Source organism: Pyricularia pennisetigena, chromosome 6 (genome assembly GCF_004337985.1).
Source record: "Pyricularia pennisetigena strain Br36 chromosome 6, whole genome shotgun sequence".
Lineage (NCBI taxonomy): Eukaryota > Fungi > Ascomycota > Sordariomycetes > Magnaporthales > Pyriculariaceae > Pyricularia > Pyricularia pennisetigena.
This window is the reverse complement of record NC_043744.1, coordinates 1,254,939-1,277,280: the sequence shown is the minus strand read 5'-3', so window position 1 is coordinate 1,277,280 and position 22,342 is coordinate 1,254,939. Positions and strand designations below refer to the sequence as shown.

Below are 22,342 nucleotides of genomic sequence, written 5' to 3'. Positions count from 1 at the left end.
CTCGATTAGGAATTACAGATTAAACAGATCAGGAGAGATCACACTGGAAACATAGTCTATATAAGACACGCTCATTACCATGTAAATAGAACTTAGCTTAGGATTGTTTAGCAGCAATCAACTTACTACCTACTCAGGAATCGATCATAACTTCACCCTAGTCATTGAGAACCCCAGTTACCCAGTTAAGACGCTCAGTTGCTTCAACCCACTGTACTTTACCTTAAGAACAGGTTACCCGATACCTTGATCGTAACAATGGGTTAATCCCAAGCTTATTTATCGCTAATTATATTCGGCCAATTTGATCTGCCTAGGTTCCGTCTTTTATTCTAAGAATCGATACGAACTACCCATGATGTTGTTATAAGATCATGCGTCAGCTATTTCACTGACTTACATGGACTTACGTACCCCATCGGAAATTTTTAGGCCTCATACCTTCTAAGGCACTCTAAAAATAAATCTTCTTTTCAACGCTCGTATTAGACACTGTTGTCGATCTGCTTGGGTATGTAACCACAGCTATTTGATCATGATATAAGGCTAGCATTCTGTCCATTCAACGGCACATCTTTTTCCTCCTTATCGTCCACAACCCAGTTTCCTTATCACATCCAGCCTCCCAAGACAAAACTTCTTTATCTTTATACCATATTTTTCTTAACTAATTATTATTGCAATGAAGTGGTTCGCCCTTACCCTCATGGCCTTTTGCGCCCATGTTACCAGCATTTACGCCAAGGTATCTATCTCCTTGATCAGTGATAAAAACTCCCGTCGTCGTTACACGATTTTTTAACATGTTTATCTACAGAACACTTGCCGATGTGTCGGTCGTTCGGAGGTGCAATCACAAATCGATCAAGTCACAAGCGCGTGCTGCCCTACCACTACCTTTGGTACAAAGATCCTGGCGGGGTCTTTCGCCAACGGCAAATGCGATTATACCGGCACTAGTGGTTGGGACCAACTGACTGTAAGTATATGGCGCAATTAAGTACCTCAACGGTACCGACCCTGCCGCTTGGCCGGCAAGTTTGTGCATTAAACCAAACCAGCGCTAACTGATCACCCAGGTTGCCGATGCTTCAAAAGGGTTCGACGCCTGCTGTCGCGCAACCTATCCAAAGGTTGGGCAGACAGGAGAGTGCACTATCGCTCCCTAAACGCCTTCAGCTAGATTGAGGGGAGTCACGAGTGCTATCCTGTTGCTATGTTTTTGTTTGGTACTTGTGCCAAGTTTCTCAAATCTGCTGTTGATACAACAGTCGCCCTTCTTCCGCTCGTACGATGTTTGGAAAGTCTTGTTTGATTTGCTTTGATTTCTATTTTGTTATTGGCACGTCGTTTATCCGCGCGCAGGCATCCATCCATGGAGTTTGCCATGGTGTTTACGCTGATATTTAATGTCAAGTTCCCATATAATTAAACAATGCATTATTTCGCATTTACCTATTCGCCGGCTTCACAGGCAACCCGTAGAGCAGAAACTTATTTTGTCAGTCTTTTGTGTTCAATGCAACTGATAAAGCTATAAATAAATTATTCAATCTACATTTCTCCACCTGCTAGCATGCCTCGTACGCGCCGCAGCACCCATCAAAAACAGTGTCACTCGTGCAGTCTTACGCTAACTGACTGGTTTCTGTCCTTCGGTACAAAACAAGATGCATTTTGAACAGGCTGTGGATTTGGCTCATATGATAACATAAGTTAAAATTAGATTGTTATTTTCAACCTCGTGTATTTGCTTGTTCTCAACTGCCGGTACTATTTTTGAAATTAAACATTGATCATGTAACAAAAATAAACTCCGAGTGGGAATCCCTTATGATTGCCGTCATGCGACACTTGAGTCATGACCAACTCTTCCAAATGTTGAAGCAGTAGTGTAAGCGCTCATCTTTGGATGCAGTTACGGCAGTGTCGACTTTGTCTTTCGCCAGTGCGTTCAGCTCATCCGGTCCCCGGCCAGCCAGCTAGCTTGTTGACCATCGGCGCCGGACTGAGCAGCAAGGACAACATCCTCTCGGCGGTGGCCTTTCGTCGGTAGCCGCCTGCTGCCCTAACTTCAGAGTCAGGGGATGCAAATCTTTTTCCATACGTTCTGTAGGGCGATTGTTGCTGATGACGTGGCACGCCGATTCGACTTCGGTCGTGTAAATTGGCTATCATGCAGCTTCACAGCCTCATCTCCGAACAGTGGATACAGTCACCCATCATGGTGGTGCAAGCTATACTGACTCGAGCGAGCGAGCGCAAAGGACTGCGGGGTAGGGAGGGGATCCAAGGCTATATAGCACCCATATGATGAAATCGCCTCAGTCATCGCCTGACTTGGAGTCAACTGTCCTGACTAGACGATTGAGCTTTTCCAGTAGGCAGAAATACGAGAAAAGAAAGTCTGAATAGATGTAGCCTTCTAATAAGCGGCTAAGGAAGCATGGTATACCATGTTCTCCAGCATCGCGGCCACAACTCATCGATCGGCGTTGCCGATTTACTAATGGTCAAGTCCACCAGGCTGGCAACCCCCGATTACAGACAATTCACGTCCAACCAAGACTTTTCTGTATCTCTGCCAATGTCCCCGACTTCAGGGGCATGACCAGAAGAACCGTCAAGTGTTAGGTATCAAGCGAATGCGTGTTCCCGCACAACGAGGATTATGTGGTCATCGTGGGCAAGTTTTGCCCACCGAGATTGACAATGTCAACTGCACGATAAGATCTGCAACGACAGTCGTGCCTGGAATCGGGGGACTGCTTACGAAGTTCCGGGCTAGTAGCTTGCTCATGGCATTCTCCAATTTGTAAGGTGAACATGAAACAAATGACTCTTTCTGTATTGTCAGATGGAATTTTTCAACTGTGCAAAATGGATTTGTTCACCGAAAAAATCGGCTCAAAGGCTTGACACAAGCCGTTGCCTTGTTTATGTAAGAGGTGGCTCTTGTGCCTGATATGCCATGGATCCAGGATGTGGGCTGACATGCTTGCAGTGGATGTGCTGTAGATCTGGAAATTTACGTGTTCGCAATGATTCGGGGCCCGGATCCAAAATCACTATTCGAAAGGTTATGACCACTTGGTGCGACGACCGCCTTGATTCCAAGCAATTTCAGCCTGTAACATTGAATGTATTGTTGCAGGTCAAGCATTAGTTTCCAGATGCGTCCCAAGGAGTTGGAGAATGAAGCACTATGCGGAAACGCTCGACGTATAACCTAGCTTTTAATCGTATTATAGGTGGCCGCCGGTTAAGCGACTGGCCGCGGGTCAATCTTGCTAGCGAGGGATCCATGCATTTACATACCAGGAATTAATGAACGCATAAATGTCAAATGAATACGAATTCACAACACTGAACGTTATAGACACTAAAAGTTGGGTTAATTATAGAATTAAATTATTGATTATGACAACATAGGCATAGCAATTGTACTTGTGGTAATCACACAGTATCAAGTTTGTTTGCATGGTTTTAGTCACACGTACCAATTCGTGTTGCAAGTTGCACCTGAATCTAACCAATTGATAATTCGTCCAAATCCTTCGATCACCGTACATGCCCCACTCCTTATGTAGTCAATTACTTGCTAGGCTATAAAGCTGCTCCAAACACCGCATGCTCATTTTTCATTCCTAAAAATATATATATATATATATATATCTCCTTAATTATCAAGTAATGCAACTTTGTAAGCTGTTGAGCATAGGCACCTTTTCCCTGCATTTATTCTCAGCTGGTGCCATGGCTTCACAATGGGGCAATAAGTTACCAGAAGGCGGGACTTACTGTGGGAACAAGCTTAAAGCCCTCCTGTTACAATGCATTTGTCAATACAACTTCCGACATGCAACCTAAATTGTGGTGCATCCGGCCCTCAGATACGTCGCGCACTTTTGTGCAGATACTTTAGCTATTTAATATGTGTTAACTGATTTAACCATTTTGAAACTCAAAATTATAATTGAAATTGTATTTTGATTATTATTGTAACACAATAGTTCATCCCAATTGTAATATTATTCACACAAGCTAATCAAAAACACTATTACAATTAAACATGTTAGCAAAGCGCAATGAAAACGCGCGAGTTTTTTTGTCTTATTACATAGTAAAATTTGTTACCAAAAACGGAAGAAAAAATCAAAGTCCCCCATGGTTGCAGATTTGCCACCACTGTTGGGGGAGAGTTTCTAGCCCTACCACCATAGTACTTTCTCGAAGGTGCCGCTTATTGGAATTTCAAACTACAGTAGGGTGCGACGCACAAATCCGCAAATGGTCGTCCACTCAAACGGTATGGGGAGAGACTACAGGCCGTCCCAGCCCCAGGCATCACCTTTCTTATGGAGGTGGAAGATTTAACTCTATACCCTTGGTTGTTAAAACAGACGGCGACTGTAATTGGAAAGTTGCCCAAGGTGAAAAACAAAAGTTGGAGAAGGGATATGAATTTCTAATGTACAGAGTACAGACTTCAAGTCGGGTGAATCCAAGTTTCACCAGGAAAATAGAGGCAGGTTTTGGTAGAGAGCTTTGAAACTTGGGATTTATGCAATAAAGTCAATGTATACATATTCTACAAGGGTGGATAGGCCAGCTGGGTTTCGAGAAGGTGGTCGATAAACTGTGGCCGTTTCGGCCATGGGTCTTCAGGGAGAACTTGTGGAAATACCGTTACTATATTCTTTTTGTTGTGATGATGTCCGCTTTCTTCATTGCGGATCGACAGAGGGAAAACAGTTACAAGGCCACTGGATGATTAAAATACTGTTTGATGTGCCTACTAGGCAACAAAGACAGTCGGGATCTCAGTAACGAGGAGAGCCTGTGTTCTACAGCTTTAGATTTCAGCCTGTGTATCTAATAAGACGACGGACAAGAACTTGATAAAACTAGACGAGTCTAGAGATGAGTCGTTGTTTGAGTGCTGCCTGACCCGCGGGCTAGGGGAACATAAGTGGAAGATTAAAGCCACTGGGACTAGAGGAAAAGAGATTTCTCGATAAAGATTGGATTCCGGCATCCTGCCATGAACAAACACTCTCATGTGATTTGATACTGTTCGGTTCTTTGTATTCATGGAGAAGGAAGTGCTTCTTTCTGGCAGAGATTCCAATAAGCGTCATTTTACTTTAAGGGGTCCGCAGTGCTATCACATTGCCCGGAACGAAAAGGGCAGCTTAGGGTCGTTAACAACATGACATTGGCCATGCATTATCAAATGGGCTGATAGGGTTCGTTTATCTCTGATACCTCTGTCAGTTGTTATTCCGTAAAACTGTTTTATAATTGCAATATGGCGGCGTCGGTTCCAAACTCCTTTCTCTATATTTCTTGCAAAAAGAGCTGATTGAAAAACCGGCAGAGCTTGGTATCCATCCAAGCTAACAAGGCCCATGACACAGCCAACAACCTGCACATCTCGGATAGTTCCTTTGTACCACCAATAGGAATCTCATAGACAAAGTCGAACCAATCACCGCGGTCGCAAATGTAGGACAACTTCCAATCATGCCACTGGTAAAGGTAGACGGGACCGTGATTTGATCATCGATCTCTCTTGGGCGGACATAGTAGTGGAATCTGAGCTGGTGCATTCTCCAAGAAATCGAGTACATTAGATCCAAGAAATAGAATATATTACTTCGTAACTGTGATCTTATTACTCCTCAATCAATAACGACATGGTCAACTTGTTGTACTACCATTGTACAAAATTGGAATTAGAATACCTTCTAACACATTTGATGACGAGCAGAGCTAGGTGGTTTGAAGAGAAGTGAGTAGCAGTAGGTCAAAAAATGTAGGTAAAATGAAAGCTTGGTTCTATCATGTTTCAAATAATCAGTTTTAATCACGATGGTGATGAAAAGACTGGACCGATACACCAATCATACCAACTGAACAATCCTGGAGATAGGTACCCTAGGCAACTTGGCTTAACTATCTGGTTATTCAATGATCCACAGCAATGCTCTCTGCAAGAATTGGTACGACTTTGTAAATATTGGGTTCTGTTTCCTTGAATGTTTCCGCTTCCCCTCACGGTCCTCCTTGATGCTCGTTTCACATCCCGCTCAAATTATGGAGACGAATGTCCAATTCAGATACCGTCAAGTCCAGCCAGCGGAATGACATTATGACACCCCCGTTTCTGCTTACGACACCTTCCACAAGCAATAAAAAGTGCACGGGCGCGATTCTGTACTCAAAGTCAAGGCACCCTCTGTAACGGAGGAAATACAACTACGCTGGCGATCTTGGACTAGCCTATCAAGATTCGTGGATTTCCGAGGTACCAGGTAGGCATGGAACTTTTTTCACAGTAGAGCACATTTTGTACTAGATCTAGTGAGGGACACGGCTGGTGATCCTTGCGACAAAAACAGAGTGCGAGGACCAGTCTCCTCTTGGTACTGCGAGATACGACTACGCGACGTTCGATGATATTATGGGTCGCGAGACTGCTTCAACGTTGTCGTCAAGGACTACAAGGCCATGACCGGGGGTGGCCTGGATGCAAATCATGCAAATGCACAAAACATCTTCGCCGCCATTCAGTAACCTTGTTATCGCGATTTTCATCAATAAGCCCGCTAACTTCTCCCTCCGTCTCATTTCCGCACTCCCTCCAAATACACTGTCAAAACTGCCTCGTCTCTGAGCGGCGTAGCGCCTGCTAAGACAGGCTCTCTCTATATTTGCCTCAACTACCCCAGTCGGTAACCGTAAGAACGCGGACATGAGCATGACCCTTGGATACTTGCCACTGGGGGAAAACTCGGGAAATGCCATGGTTGGATATAAGATCACACCATTACAGGATTAGAATTACATGGGGGTTTGTTTCTACCATGGCGTCCGGAGTTTCAGCCGGTCCAAGTAGATACATTGCAATGGTTGCATAGGGGATCGTATTTTCTGCCGTCAATCGATCTCGGTCTTTGACTTTTGGATAGAAGGTGACGCTCGTGTCCAAGCTATACGACATGATGATCTATCGACTCCTGCATGCAACATACGGATCAAGGCATGCCCCTTGACCTCTTGGCTATACAATAACAAGCTTAGCGCGACGGAGCCAACTGATTAGCATCCTATTCGATACAAGGTTGCTAAACACTGAAAAAATGCGGAAGACGCAATACAAGCTCGGCAATTAGCATTACTATCAGTGATCACGTCTCCGGGAATCAATTCTCTTGCTTTCTTCCTAGAGTTCAGGTTCAGGCGCTACCTAGATTATGCCCTGTTGAGGGTCAAAAGCCCACCAATCCGAAGGCATGGTGTTAAGCAGAAAGAAAAGGGGGAAGCCTGAAGAATAAAGCAAGAGGGTAGAGTGCTAGTATCACTTTATTTCAATTTTGCTATATATTATTACATATTAAAGACATTTGAAGGTAGCTTTATTGGCCCAGGCCCATGCGCTTCATCATCTCCTAACTCAAGTCGATTTCGCATTAGTAGTCGTCTCTTGCGCATCACTTCAAAAAAAGAACCCAACATGCTGGTACTAATCAGATACACTAACCTTCATTTGCGGGCTGTTTCCATCTATTCCCGCTTTCTGCATCTCCTCAGCAAGCTGTATCAGAAAAGTCGTTAGTAAACCATTCTCACCATCATTTCCGGCAGATGCAAGAAAAGATTTTGGGTAGCCGGTTAAGAATCTAAGAATCAAGCAATGTGAGGCATGTTTGTACTGACCTTGAGCATCGCCTGTCTGAAGTCCTTGTCAAGCATGAGCTTCATCATCTGCAGCTTGGACGGCTGCTGGCCAGCACGAAAGTCAAAGCCTACGGTGGAAATGTCAGCAAAATCGATTGACTGTCTTCAAGTCCTCCGGAAGACGAGAGGAAAAAAACAAAAGAAAGAAAGAAACCCACCCTTGGCCTTGAGAATCTGCTCAAACTCCATAATAGCCTTGACCGCCTCCGGGTTCTGCGCAATCTTGCCCGTCGCCTCCTTGACCCACGGGTCGGACCTGAGCTTATTCACTAGGTCGGCCTTTTCCTTGTCGTCGCCGTCGAAGGGCGAGCGCGGCGGTTGCGAGTCCCCGATTGACGCGTACCGACGCAGCGACTGCGCTGCAAACTGGCGCGGGACCATGTTGGCGGTGGCCCTGGTCAGGACTGCCCGGCCGGCGGGGATGAGGGTACGTGAAAAGGCCATGATCGGGATGTTCTTTGTGTGGTGTTTTTGAGTGGTGATCTTGTTACAGACAAATAGACGGATGGCGTCTTCGATCGCTTGTGGTTTGTCTGGGTTTTTGTCGGCATCTTTGATCATCGCTGAGATTACGTCAGCGACATTGGCAAATCACGGGTGAGCTCGGAGATCGGATGGTCTCCGCTTTTGAGGTGGATCGCTACTGTGCATCGTTTGTTTGGAAGCACACGATGGCAGGATCTTTGGAGTTCAGCATGTTTGGTACATGTAGGAATGCGGCGCTAGATTAGTTGGTAAGGTAAACACGTTAGTCTGAAGACAAAGAACACAAAGAACACTCACCGTGGTCTTTGATACCTTGTACTCCTATTTTAATGGGAATTCTTTTTTTTTTTTTTTTTTTTTCATTGGTAAGCTTGGCTACCACGCGCAGATTTAGCGCTCAGTCGTCTGACCTGACCATCAGACGTCAAACGCGCCTACTAGCAGTCGGTAGTCGAATTAGGCGGTTGAGGCGGCACGCAGTTAGCGGCAGCGCCTTCTTTTCTTTAGCACTCTGATTTTAACCTCCACCAATGCAAAGTCGTGTGAGGCTTGGTGACGGAAATCCTCGACACGATGAGCAGGACACAACCCTCCCTCAGTCGACGTAGATGATTGGATTCATTGACTTATACACACATGTCTAGATATATATCGAGAGGAGAAAAAAAAAAGGTATTCAAAACTAGCGGCTTCCGGATATCAAACGCCCAAACTTCCAGTTATGCCATAAAATTCCAAAATCGCACCATCATCAAGTTTTTTTTTTCGGTCAAAAAATCTCGCGTCTAATATCTCCATCTATCCCAATTCTTCTACAACCTGGCCTGCGGCTTGGCGGCGTCGGCAACAACCATCTCGGCGCACCTCTCACCGATGCCCAACACGGTCAGCATGGGGTTGATGGTCGGGATGGTGGGGAAGACGCCGGCATCGGCGATGCGGATCTTGTTGAGCCCGCGCAGGCGCAGGTCCGAGTCGACGACGGCCATGGGGTCGTTCTTGACGTCACCCATGCGCGTCGTGCCGGCAGGGTGGTAGACGGTGTGCGCCACGCTGCGCGCGTACTTGCTGATCTCCTCGTCGGTCTGGACCTTGGGGCCCGGGGCCACCTCGGCCTTGATCCAGTCCCTGAAAGGCGCCTGCTTGGCCACCTCGCGGGCCATCTTGATGCCGTGCACGAGCGTCGCGGCGTCGTAGCCCTCCGGGTCCGTGAAGTAGCGGAAGTCGAGCGCCGGCTTGACTTTGGGGTCCGCCGACGTCAGGTACAGCCGGCCGCGGGACCTCGGGCGCGGGATGTTGGGCGTCATGCAAAAGGCGTAGCCGTCGGCCGGCTCCGGGTAGCCGAGCCTCGCGGTGTTGAGCGTGAAGGGGATCTGGTAGCAGTGCATCATGACGTCGGCGATGTCGCCATCGGGGATGGCCTTGGGGTTGGTCGGCGTCGCCTTCTTGCCGGCGGCGTTGGGCGGCTCGCGGCGGAGGAAGATGCCGGCGTCCGAGTCCATGGTGGTCTGGCCCTTGGGCACGGGCTTGTTGAGCTCCCACATGATGATGCTCTCGGGGTGGTCGATGAGGTTCTCGCCGACGCCTGGCATGTCGCGGACGACGGGGATGCCGAGAGCCGTCAGCTGGTCCTTGGGTCCGAGACCTGACAGGAGCATCAGGCGCGGGGTGTCGACGGCGCCGGCGGACAGGATGGTCTCGGCGCGGGCGTTGAGGGTCCGCTTGGAGCCGTCGCGGAGCGTGAGGGAGATGCCGGACACGTCGCTGCCGCGGACGTTGATGCGGTCGACCCAGGCGTTGGTGAGGATGGTGAGGTTCGGGCGGTGCTCCTCGCCGCGGAGGATGGGGTGGATGTAGGCGACCGAGGCGCTCGAGCGGCGGCCGTCGTCGGGGTTGTAGGACACGTTGAAGAAACCGACGCCCTGCTTGAGGGAGCCGGTCTGGGTGATCTCCTTGTTGAAGTCCTCGATGACGGGGATCTTCATGGCGGTGCTGCACGAGTCGATCCAGTCCAGGCAGAGCTGGTTGCGGTGACGGGCGTGGACGGGCTGGACCGTGTTGCGCAGTTTGTTCATCATGCGCATCATGGTAGCAAAGTCCCAACCGCGTACACCAAACGACTCCCAGATCTTCATGTCGTACTCGAACGGCCTGAAGGAAATCAGAGTATTGTGCGATGAGCAGCCGCCGAGCACCTTGGCGCGGGAGTGGCGGATGTACGAGTTGCCCATGGGCTGCTCCGTTGTGCCGTAGTCGTGGTCCAGCTCGCCGCCCAGCAGGGCCAACCACTGGTCCAGCTTGAGGACCCTGTCGTCCATAAAGTCGCTAGGGCCGGCCTCGACCACGATGATCTTCTTGTCCGGCAGGTTCTCAGCAAGTCGCGAGGCAATGACGCAGCCGGCGGTGCCACCTCCGACGATGACATAGTCGAACTGGTCGGTTGCCGACTCGGGGATATACGTGGTCGTCATGTTGAATGTTGATGGTAGGACTGACTACGTGCGTGTGAATGTAAGCGTGAGTGAGAGAGAGGGAGGGAGGAGGTAGGAAAGCAGGTTGAAGGTCAAGAACGAGTCTTAAGACCAAGACTTGAAAAAAAAAAGAAGCGCAGAAAAAAAAAAAAAAAAAAGGTGGGGAGGGAAGCTTGGCTATCTAGAAGATCAATCTTTTACATGTAGCCTCAACCGTCCGGTTGGGAAGGGTGCAATTATGTATAAGCGGCCAAACAATGCTGGCCTCGAGCTGCCTTGATTGGAGAAAAATCCCGGCGGTTGGAACTATTCACAATAAGCTCCCTGTCCCACCTGAATCAACGCCTTACGTGGTTGCTCCGCTTTTGCGGGCTCCTAGCAGCGGTATCATGCCGCAGGGGAGAGGGAATGAATCGCGTTTACGCTTCTCGGTTTTTTGCAATCAAGCCGAGACTTGAGTGGTACCTACTATTTTATGACGTATCATGAGGACTCAAGAGGAGATGGAGATTGCAGAGATTGATGGATAGTGAGCAACGCAACATGATAACTACAAATCAAGCGGGGAGGGCTGAAGGCTGTCCTTTTTGATTCTATTTGTCCCTTTCCGACTTCGTTATCTGCAGACGCAGGATCCCCTCGGTAAGCAACTGCACCATCCACGGTAAGGTTTGTTCCAGGTTGATCATCTGCTTTTCTCCAACGTTGGAACTGTGTGCGTGCCTCTTGCAGCCAAGCCCGCCCTATGCGCTAGGTCAGACGATAACTAATCAACCAATCAAAGAATTTACTACTACCAACTCCAATTCTCCAATGCCTCTGTCAAATTTTTTTTCTTCTTCTTTTGTCTTGCCCGTTTTTCTGTCCATAATCCAACGGTTTTTATCCGCAGGTTAGCTGTGTTACCGAGACAAACTGACTCGTGCCCCCCCAACACAGACCCTCTATAATGACGTAAGAGCCCCGGCAACTGGTTCCGACTACAGGGACCATGATCACTGTTCCCCGCTATGTCCCAATACTGTGTAAGAACTGAACGTTTGAAAGGTCAATGAGTGAGTGAGAAGGGCCCAAAAAAAAAAAAAAAAAAAAAAAAAAAGTCATGAGAGGAAACAAGACTTAATCCTCGAACTGCTATTAATTTACCCTCCCCACGCGATCTCACGTATCCATTTTTACACCCCTGGAACCGACCTTCTCTTCCATGTTCTTGGAGTCGATGTTTTCGCTTCTTCCTTGGTCTCGTCGAACCAACAGAGAAGCGAGTACGTCGTAACAGTGGGCAAGCGAGCACTGGAGCTGCCGTCAATTGTTCAGGTTGTTGCAGGGATCCCTCGCTATCTTGCCTGCCGCGGCATTTCTCTACTCGTCACGTCACCCACCTCTGTTAATGTCCCAGTAAACTAATTGCCCACGGTGCATTTAATTCATCACAATACCCTCCGATCCTTATCCGATCCCAACGAGAATCAGAGATCGAAAGCCAAAACCAGGTAAAAAAATCAAACAAGAAATCAAGCCAATCAACCATAAAACCACAGCCATGGCATCGGCACCCGAGAAGGACCGGCACACCTTTTTCGCCGGCAAGGTGCAGCCGAGCCCGGACAGCCCGGGCACTTTCACCACCGTCAATCCAGCGACCGCCCAGCCGCTCGCCACGATCCACACCTCGTCGCGGGCCTCGGTAGATGCCGCCGTCGACGCCGCCCGCGCCGCGTTCCCCGCCTGGTCGAGCACTCCCGCCCCGGAGCGCGCGCAGATCCTGCAGCGCGCCGTCGCCATCCTCCGCGAGCGCAACGACGCCCTCGCCCGCGTCGAGACCCTCGACACCGGCAAGGCCTTCTCCGAAACCCAGGCGGTCGACGTCGTCACGGGTGCCGACGTCCTCGCCTACTACGCCAACCTCGTCGCGTCGGGCGGGCTCAACGGCGAGTCGTTCCGCCTCAGGCCCGGCGCCTGGGTCTACACCAGCAAGGAGCCGCTGGGCGCGTGCGCCGCCATCGGGGCCTGGAACTACCCCATCCAGATCGCGCTGTGGAAGTCGGCGCCGTGCCTGGCCGCGGGCAACACCCTGGTCTACAAGCCCAGCGAGTACACGCCACTGCACGCGCAGTACCTGGCCGACATTTACGCCGAGGCGGGTGTGCCACCCGGCGTCTTCAACGTGGTCTACGGCGCCGGCGAGGTCGGCGCCCAGTTGTCGTCGCACCCCAAGATCGCCAAGGTCAGCTTCACGGGCCAGGTCAGCACGGGTCGCAAGGTCGCGGGCACGGCGGCGGGCGGGCTCAAGTCGGTGACGATGGAGCTCGGGGGCAAGAGCGCGCTCGTGGTGCTGCCCGACGCCGACGTCTCGCAGGCCGCCGACGGCGCCATGATGGCAAACTTTTACAGCTCGGGTCAGGTCTGCACCAACGGGACGAGGGTGTTTGTGCCCAGGGCGCTCAAGGAGGAGTTTGAGCGCGCCGTGCTGGAAAAGGTCGCGCACGTCAGGGCCGGCGACCTCTTTGACCCAAACACCAACTTTGGTCCGCTGAGCAGCAAGGTGCACTACGAAAAGGTGGTGAGCTACGTAAGGCACGGCATCGAGCAGGACAAGGCCCGGCTGCTGTGCGGCGGCACCGGCCAGCCGCGTGGCGTTCCCAAGGAGCTCAGCGCGGGATTCTGGATCGAGCCAACCGTCTTTACGGACTGCACAGACGACATGCGCATCGTCAAGGAGGAGATATTTGGGCCCGTCATGTCGATTTTGACCTATGACACACTGGAGGAAGTCGTCCAGCGAGCCAATGCGACCGAGCTGGGCTTGGCCGCGGGTGTTTTTGGCAGGGACCTGAACCAGTGCCACCAGGTCATCGCGCAGCTCGAGGCGGGCATAACATGGATCAACACGTGGGGCGAGTCGCCGGCCGAGATGGCCGTCGGCGGGTGGAAGCAGAGCGGCATCGGTGTCGAAAATGGCCACAAGGGCCTGGACGCATGGGTTCAGAACAAGAGCACGCTGGTGGAAATGGGAGGCACAGTACCGACAGTGTTTGCAAAGATATGAAATGAGCACGGCGAGCACGGGTCCTTAGGGGTCCAAGACAAGCTCGGCCCACACCCCAAAATGATCTAATCGAAAAAAAAAAAAAAAAAAAAAAAACCAAAAGAAAAGAAAAAAAAAAAACAGGCAAATGTGCGGATGATCGCCAAGGCGTGGGGATGCAATCTCAGTCGATTCCTACCGATTTTGGATTGCCAGACAGTTTATTGGGGAGAAGAAACATACGACGGGAAACGCCTTGTCTTGGTTTTACTGCTAGAATTGGATGCTTTGGCGCGATGCGCACCTTGCATGCGTTCAACTGCGTCTCAGGGGCGTCTAATCCCAACATCAATGATGTCATGTCATCACTATGACATGCCGAGACGTACAAACAAACAGTCAACGGGCAATTATGATATCACCACTTTTGGATGCGCTAGATGAAATAAAATCGAGAACCTGCCGCTTCCGCCAATTCGTTCAATTCATTGTCGGCCATTTAACCTAATTTTGATGCTCAATTAACTAGCTGCGATTGCAAGCCAAGACGGATTCATCAATCAATTCCTAGAAGGAATTCTCGACAAATCAGACCACAAAATGGCATCGGCAGCAAGATCCCGCATCCCTCTTGCACTGGGTGCTTTTACAGTTTTTGGAGGCGGCCTATACTGGCAGACGGCTGGCGGACGACAGCAACCCAAGAGTCGCGACGATGGCAACGTCAAAGTCTCGAGCACGATGCAACAGATAGCTGGCACCGGCGGCCCTGCTGCACGGAACCAAGGCGACATGCAGCACGACACAAAAGACACGCGCATCTTCTCGTCCGCCTCGGACGTGCGCAGCAAGCGGAACCCTGATAAGGAACGCACGGGCGAAAAGTCGCAGGGGGCGGTGCTGGAGGATGCGGCAGGCGATTCCAAGACGGCAGGCCTCGGTGGAGGCGGGACCGGCAAGGGCTCGTCATCTTCTTTGTCATCCTCCAACAGTGGGGAGGAGGGAAGCAACAAGATGGAGGGCAGGCCGAAGAATGAGAGCCAAGGCACAGCATGGGCCAAGTCGGGTCAGTCGCCCAAGGACGGCGGCGCGCAGTCGCTCAAGGAGGACAAGCCCATCTCGCAAAAGGAGCGGGAGCAGCGCGCGTCGTTTTCGCCTGCCGGCAGCGGCGCCAAGACCGGGACTCCAAAGGAGAAGGATGCGTCTTCGATGCCGCAGGGAAAGAACTTTGCAGAGCCGAACAGGGCATAAAGGCGCAAATTGGTACGGAGATGTGGTCCCACACTGGTATGTGCCGAACACCACTAGCACAAAAAAAAAAAAAAAAAGCTCCGGTGTGGGAACTTACTCGCTCCACCATGTAGACTAGAATTCTAGCAACCCGATCCTTCAAGCGTGGCATTGGTGTCAAACTCAATGTTATTTTAATAACTTTCAACTTCGCAAGCCTTGGTAGCACGTTATCATTGGGGGCCTTTATTGGACCCCCAGTTCCCATCGTGGATCCCCACGTGTGCGGTACATGAAAAATTCAACTCGTGACGAAACGAAAAAGCAACTCCATACAACCCCGCGACCCTCGTCGCCCCACGTAGAAATGATTATCGGCGGCGACATGCTGCCAGAAGCGTCGCGCACGGGCGAAGGCCCGTGGGTTTCAATTCTTCCTATCACTTTTCTGTCGAGTCAAGCGAGGCAAGCCACTGCGGATCGCCAATCGAATTGGGGCCCATCTTGGAAGAGCGCCCGTTACCATGTTGAGATCTTGGGGAGAACCCCGAAGCTCCATTGGATGGGCGTCAAGGACTTTGCTGACTGTTTGTTGATAAGTCAGTCGGGTCCGCAATCAGCTCCCGCTGACAAAGTCCTTGTTCTGGTTCTGATTGCCTCTTCTGGTTTCTCTGTCACATATTCGTTTCTTCTATCTTTTCATTGTCATTTCGTTTTGCGCCGGCTCGCTGAACATTCGATCCATTACTTTGGTCGAACGGAGCCAGCTGTGTGACTTGAGAGGATGCAGTGACTGACAAAAAAAAAAAAAAAAAAAAAAAAAATACCAAGAACGAAAGCCAAAACTCCACAACCACCCAGGATGAGGTCAGGGATTTCCAACTGGGCCAAGGGCGTTGTGTTGTCGTTGCTTTGGCTGGCGTGCATCACATCGGTGGCGGCCCAGGATACGTCTGCCGAAGACCAGGCCGTCGTGCTGCAGCTGCTCAAAACTTTACCGTCCTGCGCTGTAAGTACCTACCTACCCATGGCTGGGGGGGGGGGGCAATCTCAAGACAAGGGGGCTGCGAATGTGCCTCTGTGCCGAATGCTAACTTATCTCGCTTCCACCTGCAGCTAGCCTGCAGCTCTACGTATCCCCCGGAATGCCCAGCAACCCGCAAAGCATGCCTCTGCGCCCCTCAGTCGGGCAAGACGCTCGACTGTATTTTTGGTTCGTGCACGGGTTGGGACGTTATTTGTAAGTGCCCTGACGTTCAACTTGACTGAGAAATCCGGGAGAGATGCAAACAAAAAGACTAATCTTTCGACCCCCTACACAACAGTATCAAGACGCGCAACAAGCGTGGCATGCAACGAACCCTTTCCCCAAGACGGTCGGATACTACGAAAGATCGCATGGGCCTGCACGGGAGTGGGCGCTTTCGCCGTCCTGATCAGATTTCTTGGCCGCCTCGCCACGGCCATACGTAGCAGCTCCACGCCCGCCTCGGTCGCCAGCACACGCGGCTTCCGGGGACTGTGGTGGGACGACACCCTCCTCGGCCTCACCTTCATTCTCATGGTCGGCATCATGGCCATGTCCGAGGTGGCGCTCCGTCACGGCTTCGGCGACGGGCCCTGGGTCTCGGAGCCCTCGGACCTCGACCTTCAGGGCCTGCTGGTGTTCATCGGTGAGCCCATCTATTTTGCGGCGTCGGCGTCGCTCAAGGCTTCGTTCCTGTTTCTGTTTGCGCGCATCTTTGCTGTCGGCAGCGGCTGCACGTCGCAGCAGCGCTGGGGTCTGCCCCTCGGTGGGCCCTCCTCCCGGCTCCGGGACCGCTGGACACTGGCGGGCGTGCTCATGTGGACGCACGTCGTCAACGTGGTCGCCACCGTGACTTTTATCCTGGTCGTGTGCTTCCAGTGCAAGCCTCTGTACTACTTTTGGAAGGGCTGGGACGGCATCACCCAGGGCAGCTGCATCAACCGCAAGGCCGTGCCGTTGGCCCACGGTTTGGTGAGCATTATGCTCGACATCTGGATCTTGATCATTCCACTGTGTCTACTGCCCGCGCTGCGCGTTTCGTTTTGGACAAAAATAGGTATCGCGAGCATGTTTTGCGTGGGAACTCTGTGCGTTCTTTTATTTTATTATCCTCTCTCTCTCTCTCCCGTCATTCCTCGTGCATATTCCCCCCCTCCCCAGTGTATGGGCCTGCTAACATGTACAAACACACAACAGCACCACAATAGTCAGCGCCATCCGCTGCGTCCCCGTCAGCCGCGACATCAACAGCAGCTACTCGCTGACCTGGAACCAGACCGAGGTGCTCAAGTGGACGCAGATCGAGCTCGCCACGGGCATCGTGTGCGCCTGTATGCCGGGCCACGGCGCCATCTTTGCGCGCATCGTCCGCCGCACCAAGCGGCTGTTTGGCCTCAGCACGACCACGGGCGCCAGAACCGGCCGATCCAACTCGGACGGCGTGCTCACGTTTGGCTCCTCGGGGCCCAGGTCCTTTTACTCTGCCGCTGTCGCGTCGGCGAAACGCACCGGTACGACGGCGACCGGCAAGGCGGAGAGTTCGACCGGCGGCGGAAGCGACCACCACCAGGGCATAGAGGTCACGACTGAGATTGCCGTGTCCAAGGAGCAGCCGTGGGGTTCGACGGTGGAGTTGAGGAATATTGGGACTGGGGCCTCGGACGATTACCATCAGAATCTTCATGGTTGGGAAAAGAGATGAAACTGGCGGAAAAATGGGGACAGTATATTCTTGTAATTCTTTTTTTTACTTTTTTCTTTTTTTTTCAAACTGTCTATATATGTTTTCTTTTTTTTTTTTCTCTCTTTTTTTTCTTTGTACATTCATTTTACATCTTGGTTCTTTTTGTATACTTTAAACGATGGTTACTATGCAGAGACGACAAGCAGAAAAAAACGAAGAGAAGAAAAGGATTTCAGCCTCTGGTACAAACGGCTGCGTACGAAAATTTGTTCAAGATCCACTTGCCATGAATCCACTCATCATGTAACTGAGACACAAGGTGGTGAGGTCTGCCTGCATCTCATATTTGCTAAGCGACGCCCACTTTTCGGAACAATGACAGACGAGAAGGATGGTAAGCCAAATGATTCGTATCTGCCGATCCTTGTCTTCCCACGCATCTTATCGGTTACGGCTTGGACCCTGAACCGTGTAGCGGTAAAGACTTCAGACAAATATTGATGGAGGGTGCAACGGAATACACCAGCGCATTGGGCGGCGGTTCTCTTAGCAACCTGGGCCTATCTGGGGAAAAGAGTTATTGTTTATTATCAGACATGTTGAAGCTGTTAAGTGTTGTTAGTTACGTCTGATAATGGATATGTTTGCCCTTCCGTAGGTAATGAAGTGGGTAAATATTTCTGAGAGAAAAAGAAAAAAAAAAGATTACAAATTACCAGAGCCAACTAGACAGGATGCCCTGGTGGCTGACAGCGTGCTGTATTCCAATGTGCTCTTTTATTGTACCCACCCTGAGATATGGAAAACAGTCCTCCGTCCAAACCGTATCCCCCAATAAACACACTCAGATTTCCCTGTGGGAATCCAATCTAGCATAACTGTTCGCTTAACAACGTGATACAATTCGATAACTCCAAGACCATGCATGGCAAGCCCCCACCCCCCAAAACAGTCAGAACCCGGTTATTCGGTTCGACATGGGCTATAGGTGGGTCATTCTCCATCCAGTAGGAAATGCCGAGTGGTTACTGATCTGTTGACGATGCGATTGGGCTTTGTAGAATCTCAACTCTGCCGACGTACCCCTCAAAAAGTTTGGTGCAAATCTGGTTTGTTTCGTGCGTGGTGACTGCGCACCTCGGAGTGTCCTGGTTTGGAAGGAGGTTGGGAGAGCCGCGACCAAGGGTCGTCCTATCAGCTACAGCATATAATTCGGAAGTTCGCCTGAAAATTCAAAGGTTCAATTTTTAAGCTTGCAAGTCAAGTGGTGCACAAAAAGGACGAGTCGTTCCTCTTCCTCGACTCATGTTTAGAGATACAGGGATAATTCCAAGAGGCAAAGCTACCTCGCTAACGATCAACGACAAATGAGAACGAAATATGCCACTTTCTCCTGAAATTTCTTGCCGGTACACTCTCAAAGATGGCTTACACCTCCGCCCCGAACACCCGCGTGGATGGTGCTTTGGTCCTGGACCGTTTTCGTTAACCCAAGGCCAGCCTGGACGGGTTTGGCATAACAATGTTTTTTTTTTGACAGGCAGCGGCATCGCACCCATGAGACGCATGGCAAAGAGATGCGGGATATGTGATGTTTGGGGGCGGTGCAATGGCCCACTCCCACAATTTGAGCGCGATCATCCCCGCGCGATATGGTCAGTAGTCCCCCAGCTCTCCATGCTAGTTAAGCGAGCCAATACAGAGGGGAATCGGCTTGGCGAGGTACCAAGAGTTTGATCCCAAGGGTGTCGACAGGCAGGGATGATTTCAGCAGCATTTGGACGAATTGTTGAGCATATCGATTGCCAGATTGTCGAACAGTGCAAAGACGCGCTTTTATATCTTGTTCTCCTATGGATCAGCGACGCAGAGCGCTAAAATTGTTTTATTTTCTTCTTTTAAACGTTAGAGTACAGCAGTTTGATTAAAGTAGTCAGTCTACTTGGGTGCTGTGCGATGGGAGGGCCCAAGTAGCTGCCGATGAATGCCTTGTGCGGCTGAACATTGGCATGCGTCTAGCAAGAAAATGCGCAATCATCAGCAACCTCTGCGTCAAATGAGGGGAGAGCCATATATGCCCAAAGCTAAAAATATGGCTTTCATTCTTGGTGGCCCCCAAGCCGTCAGCCGTGCTGTTTTCTTTTTGTTCCTCTTGATTGTCTTTTTGAAGTGTGAGCGAACAACAATATATAAACTAGAGACTAATTTCCCCTTTTTTTCGAGGGAGGGATCGGAGCTCGCGGTAGATGATAAAAAAAAAAAAAAAAAAAAAAAAAAAAAAAAAAAAAAAAAAAAACCGACTCCAAACTTTGTATCATCTGTCTACCGCCAGTCAGAAAGAGAGCAGCAAGCTATTATGGACCTTGATCCCTCCGAATTCGTGTCGTTTTATGAGCTAGACCCAACGTCGGAGACAAGATGCATATACATCACGCGAAAAGGGACCAGGTGCAAATGGCATTGTCAACTGGCACCTGGCGAGAACACCAGGGCGCGTGAACTTTACACAAGGTTCACCACCATGCTCGACGTTCCCGACCTAGATCAACTCCAGGAGTATGCAAGACTCAACTGCTGTGGACCCAAACCGACAGGAGCACGGCACCAGAACCAAATCGAGGACAGGGGGAATCTGGAGCCGCTGGCGATGAAGTGGCAGGACGAGATACAACAAAGAGACGCAGAAGAAATGGTCAGGCACCACACACGCAGAAGTTCTCGAGATTTGTCCCAGGAGCAGCCAAGTCCTTCGATCAACACACCCAGCCTCAATTCACCAGCATCCAGCGCCACCAGCTCCATCTCGACGACTACCCCCGCCACAACACGATATAACCTCCGCAGTCGCCCTGATTCTGGAGCTCCAGGACACTCCACCACCCCAAGCACTAATCCCCCCGCCCCGCTCTCCGAGTTCCGTGGGCACGTCGAGGAGCCCAAGGAGACGGTCACCTCCATGTTCCGCCGACCACTCCAAGATCGGGACCTTGAGTCCGGCCGGCTATACGCCTTTGACCGTGAATCCTCGCCGGGTTACGTCAAGATCGGCTGGACTGCAAAGTCGGTCCAGGGTCGCCTGGAAAGCTGGTGCAAGTGCGGGTATGAGCCGCGGCTCGTGCACGCCACCGCGACCATGCCGCACGCCCAGCGCGCCGAGACGCTGGTCCACTACGAGCTGGTGCGCGAGTGGCGCGCCGAGCGTTGGTGCCGGCCGTGCGACAAAACGCACAGGGAGTGGTTCGAGGTCGGGCGGGAGAGGGCGAAGCAGGTTATCAATGGCTGGGCCACGCTCCTTACTGTGGCAAATCCGTACGGTGAGAACGGCACGCTGAGGGATGTATGGGTCGGCGTGATTGATGGTGTTGCTAGGGATGGTGTAATGGCGACTGCGGAGGAGTTGCTGGCTCGCTATGCCCTGGTCCAACCGCCACGCATTGAGAAAGCAGGTCAAGCCGCCCCTCGGTCTACCGTGACAGCCATTCCGTCACCTCCTGCAACACCCCCGCCCATATTCCGCTTTTCTATGGGACAGCCGAGTCCCTCCCAGCATCTCGAATCCCACACAACAAGCTCATCGTCAGCCTCTCAACCGCAGCCCCGGCCTGAGCCAAAGCCTTTCCAGTTCAGCCTTCAAGATACACAATGGATCTCGGCGTCGACGCCCGTGGTGGATGGCAAGGCCGCGGCCCAACGCGGGTCAGAGCGCCCGAGGGTGCCCGTCAGGGCGGCGTTGACGACAACCCGTCCACCGCGCCCGGCAGGTTTCTCGCCCAGCCTGAAAATTCTCACGCAATGTGCGGCGTTTGGTTGCGCGAAGGGTGGCGTTGGAGCGCCCGCCCCGGCAGCCGACTGGAATAATGGTCCAGTGAGCGAGGTGGTGAAGGAGTGGTTCAAGTCTGCCGAGCCGCATATGGTGCCCTTGCCACCCTCGCCGCCGCTGACGCCGATTACCGTGCCCGTCGGGCTTTTTATTTAAAAGCAAAAGTCTTGCTGTTTGCTGGACGAGTTCAGCTTTTGAACGATTCGCATTAGGCGATACCGGGGTAGGGATGTGTCTGCACTGGCTTGGTTGTGTACTTTTCTTGTACCGTTTCTAGACTCGAATCTTGTAAACGTGCCCTATGTCATGGATGATGAACCATGGGGTGCCAGTGCATGGTGTGTCTTGTTCCATACTATTGCACATGTGTGCGAGTGCATTAAGTTTTGAATCGAGCCAGAATAAGTGGTAGGTTCGTTGAAAAGTCCGACTGATTCCGGCCATGTTGATACGGGAACTCAAACTTGGACCGTAGCTCAGATAGTAAAAAGAAAATTGATTGGACCGAACGAAAAATAATTTCTCTTTTAGTTTGAGGAGAGGATCCTCCTTATGCTTGTTTGATACCGAGGAACAGCAAAGAAGCAGACTGAGGAGTCGGAATGGCTTGATTGCAATCTTAGCTTCAGACCCTTAAACTCTTTCCGAAAAGAGGTTCATATGTAAGCAGAGTCTGAGCTGGAATGACCTCCCCCAGCCGTTGAAGTTGAAAATGAGCTCAAAGTGTGGGGCTGCAGGGATATGTCTGTCTTGAATCATCTACTGGCAGATGGACCCAGCCGCGGACGCACCATGAAACCAAAATTTCCACTCGATTGACCTTATTTTCATGGGTGTTCCCACAAACCAACCA

At 51.0% G+C, this 22,342-nt stretch overlaps 6 protein-coding genes across 6 annotated transcripts; 4 read left to right on the top strand and 2 right to left on the bottom strand.

Annotated features, from left to right (window-relative positions):
• Window positions 1-7,421: 7,421 nt before the first annotated feature.
• On the bottom strand, window positions 7,422-8,187 carry PpBr36_04223 (uncharacterized protein; the record flags this gene model as incomplete). Its single annotated transcript, XM_029891386.1, has 4 exons — window positions 7,422-7,454; window positions 7,547-7,600; window positions 7,723-7,811; window positions 7,902-8,187. The coding sequence occupies 4 exons, from the start codon at window positions 8,185-8,187 to the stop codon at window positions 7,422-7,424; spliced, it is 462 nt and encodes a 153-aa protein (XP_029749452.1).
• An 854-nt stretch (window positions 8,188-9,041) lies between these two features.
• On the bottom strand, window positions 9,042-10,700 carry PpBr36_04222 (uncharacterized protein; the record flags this gene model as incomplete). Its single annotated transcript, XM_029891385.1, has 1 exon — window positions 9,042-10,700. The coding sequence occupies one exon, from the start codon at window positions 10,698-10,700 to the stop codon at window positions 9,042-9,044; it is 1,659 nt and encodes a 552-aa protein (XP_029750385.1).
• Window positions 10,701-12,243: 1,543 nt separating this feature from the next.
• PpBr36_04221 (uncharacterized protein) lies at window positions 12,244-13,749 on the top strand (the record flags this gene model as incomplete). Its single annotated transcript, XM_029891384.1, has 1 exon — window positions 12,244-13,749. One exon carries the CDS (start codon window positions 12,244-12,246, stop codon window positions 13,747-13,749), a length of 1,506 nt encoding a protein of 501 aa, XP_029750388.1.
• Window positions 13,750-14,328: 579 nt separating this feature from the next.
• On the top strand, window positions 14,329-14,979 carry PpBr36_04220 (uncharacterized protein; the record flags this gene model as incomplete). The annotated part of the gene is made up of 1 exon (XM_029891383.1): window positions 14,329-14,979. The coding sequence occupies one exon, from the start codon at window positions 14,329-14,331 to the stop codon at window positions 14,977-14,979; it is 651 nt and encodes a 216-aa protein (XP_029750387.1).
• Window positions 14,980-15,820: 841 nt separating this feature from the next.
• Window positions 15,821-17,687, top strand: PpBr36_04219 (uncharacterized protein; the record flags this gene model as incomplete). Its single annotated transcript, XM_029891382.1, has 4 exons — window positions 15,821-15,967; window positions 16,075-16,198; window positions 16,284-17,073; window positions 17,183-17,687. The coding sequence occupies 4 exons, from the start codon at window positions 15,821-15,823 to the stop codon at window positions 17,685-17,687; spliced, it is 1,566 nt and encodes a 521-aa protein (XP_029750211.1).
• Window positions 17,688-19,761: 2,074 nt separating this feature from the next.
• Window positions 19,762-21,645, top strand: PpBr36_04218 (uncharacterized protein; the record flags this gene model as incomplete). The annotated part of the gene is made up of 2 exons (XM_029891381.1): window positions 19,762-19,791; window positions 20,002-21,645. 2 exons carry the CDS (start codon window positions 19,762-19,764, stop codon window positions 21,643-21,645), a joined length of 1,674 nt encoding a protein of 557 aa, XP_029750212.1.
• Between the last annotated feature and the right edge of the window lie 697 nt (window positions 21,646-22,342).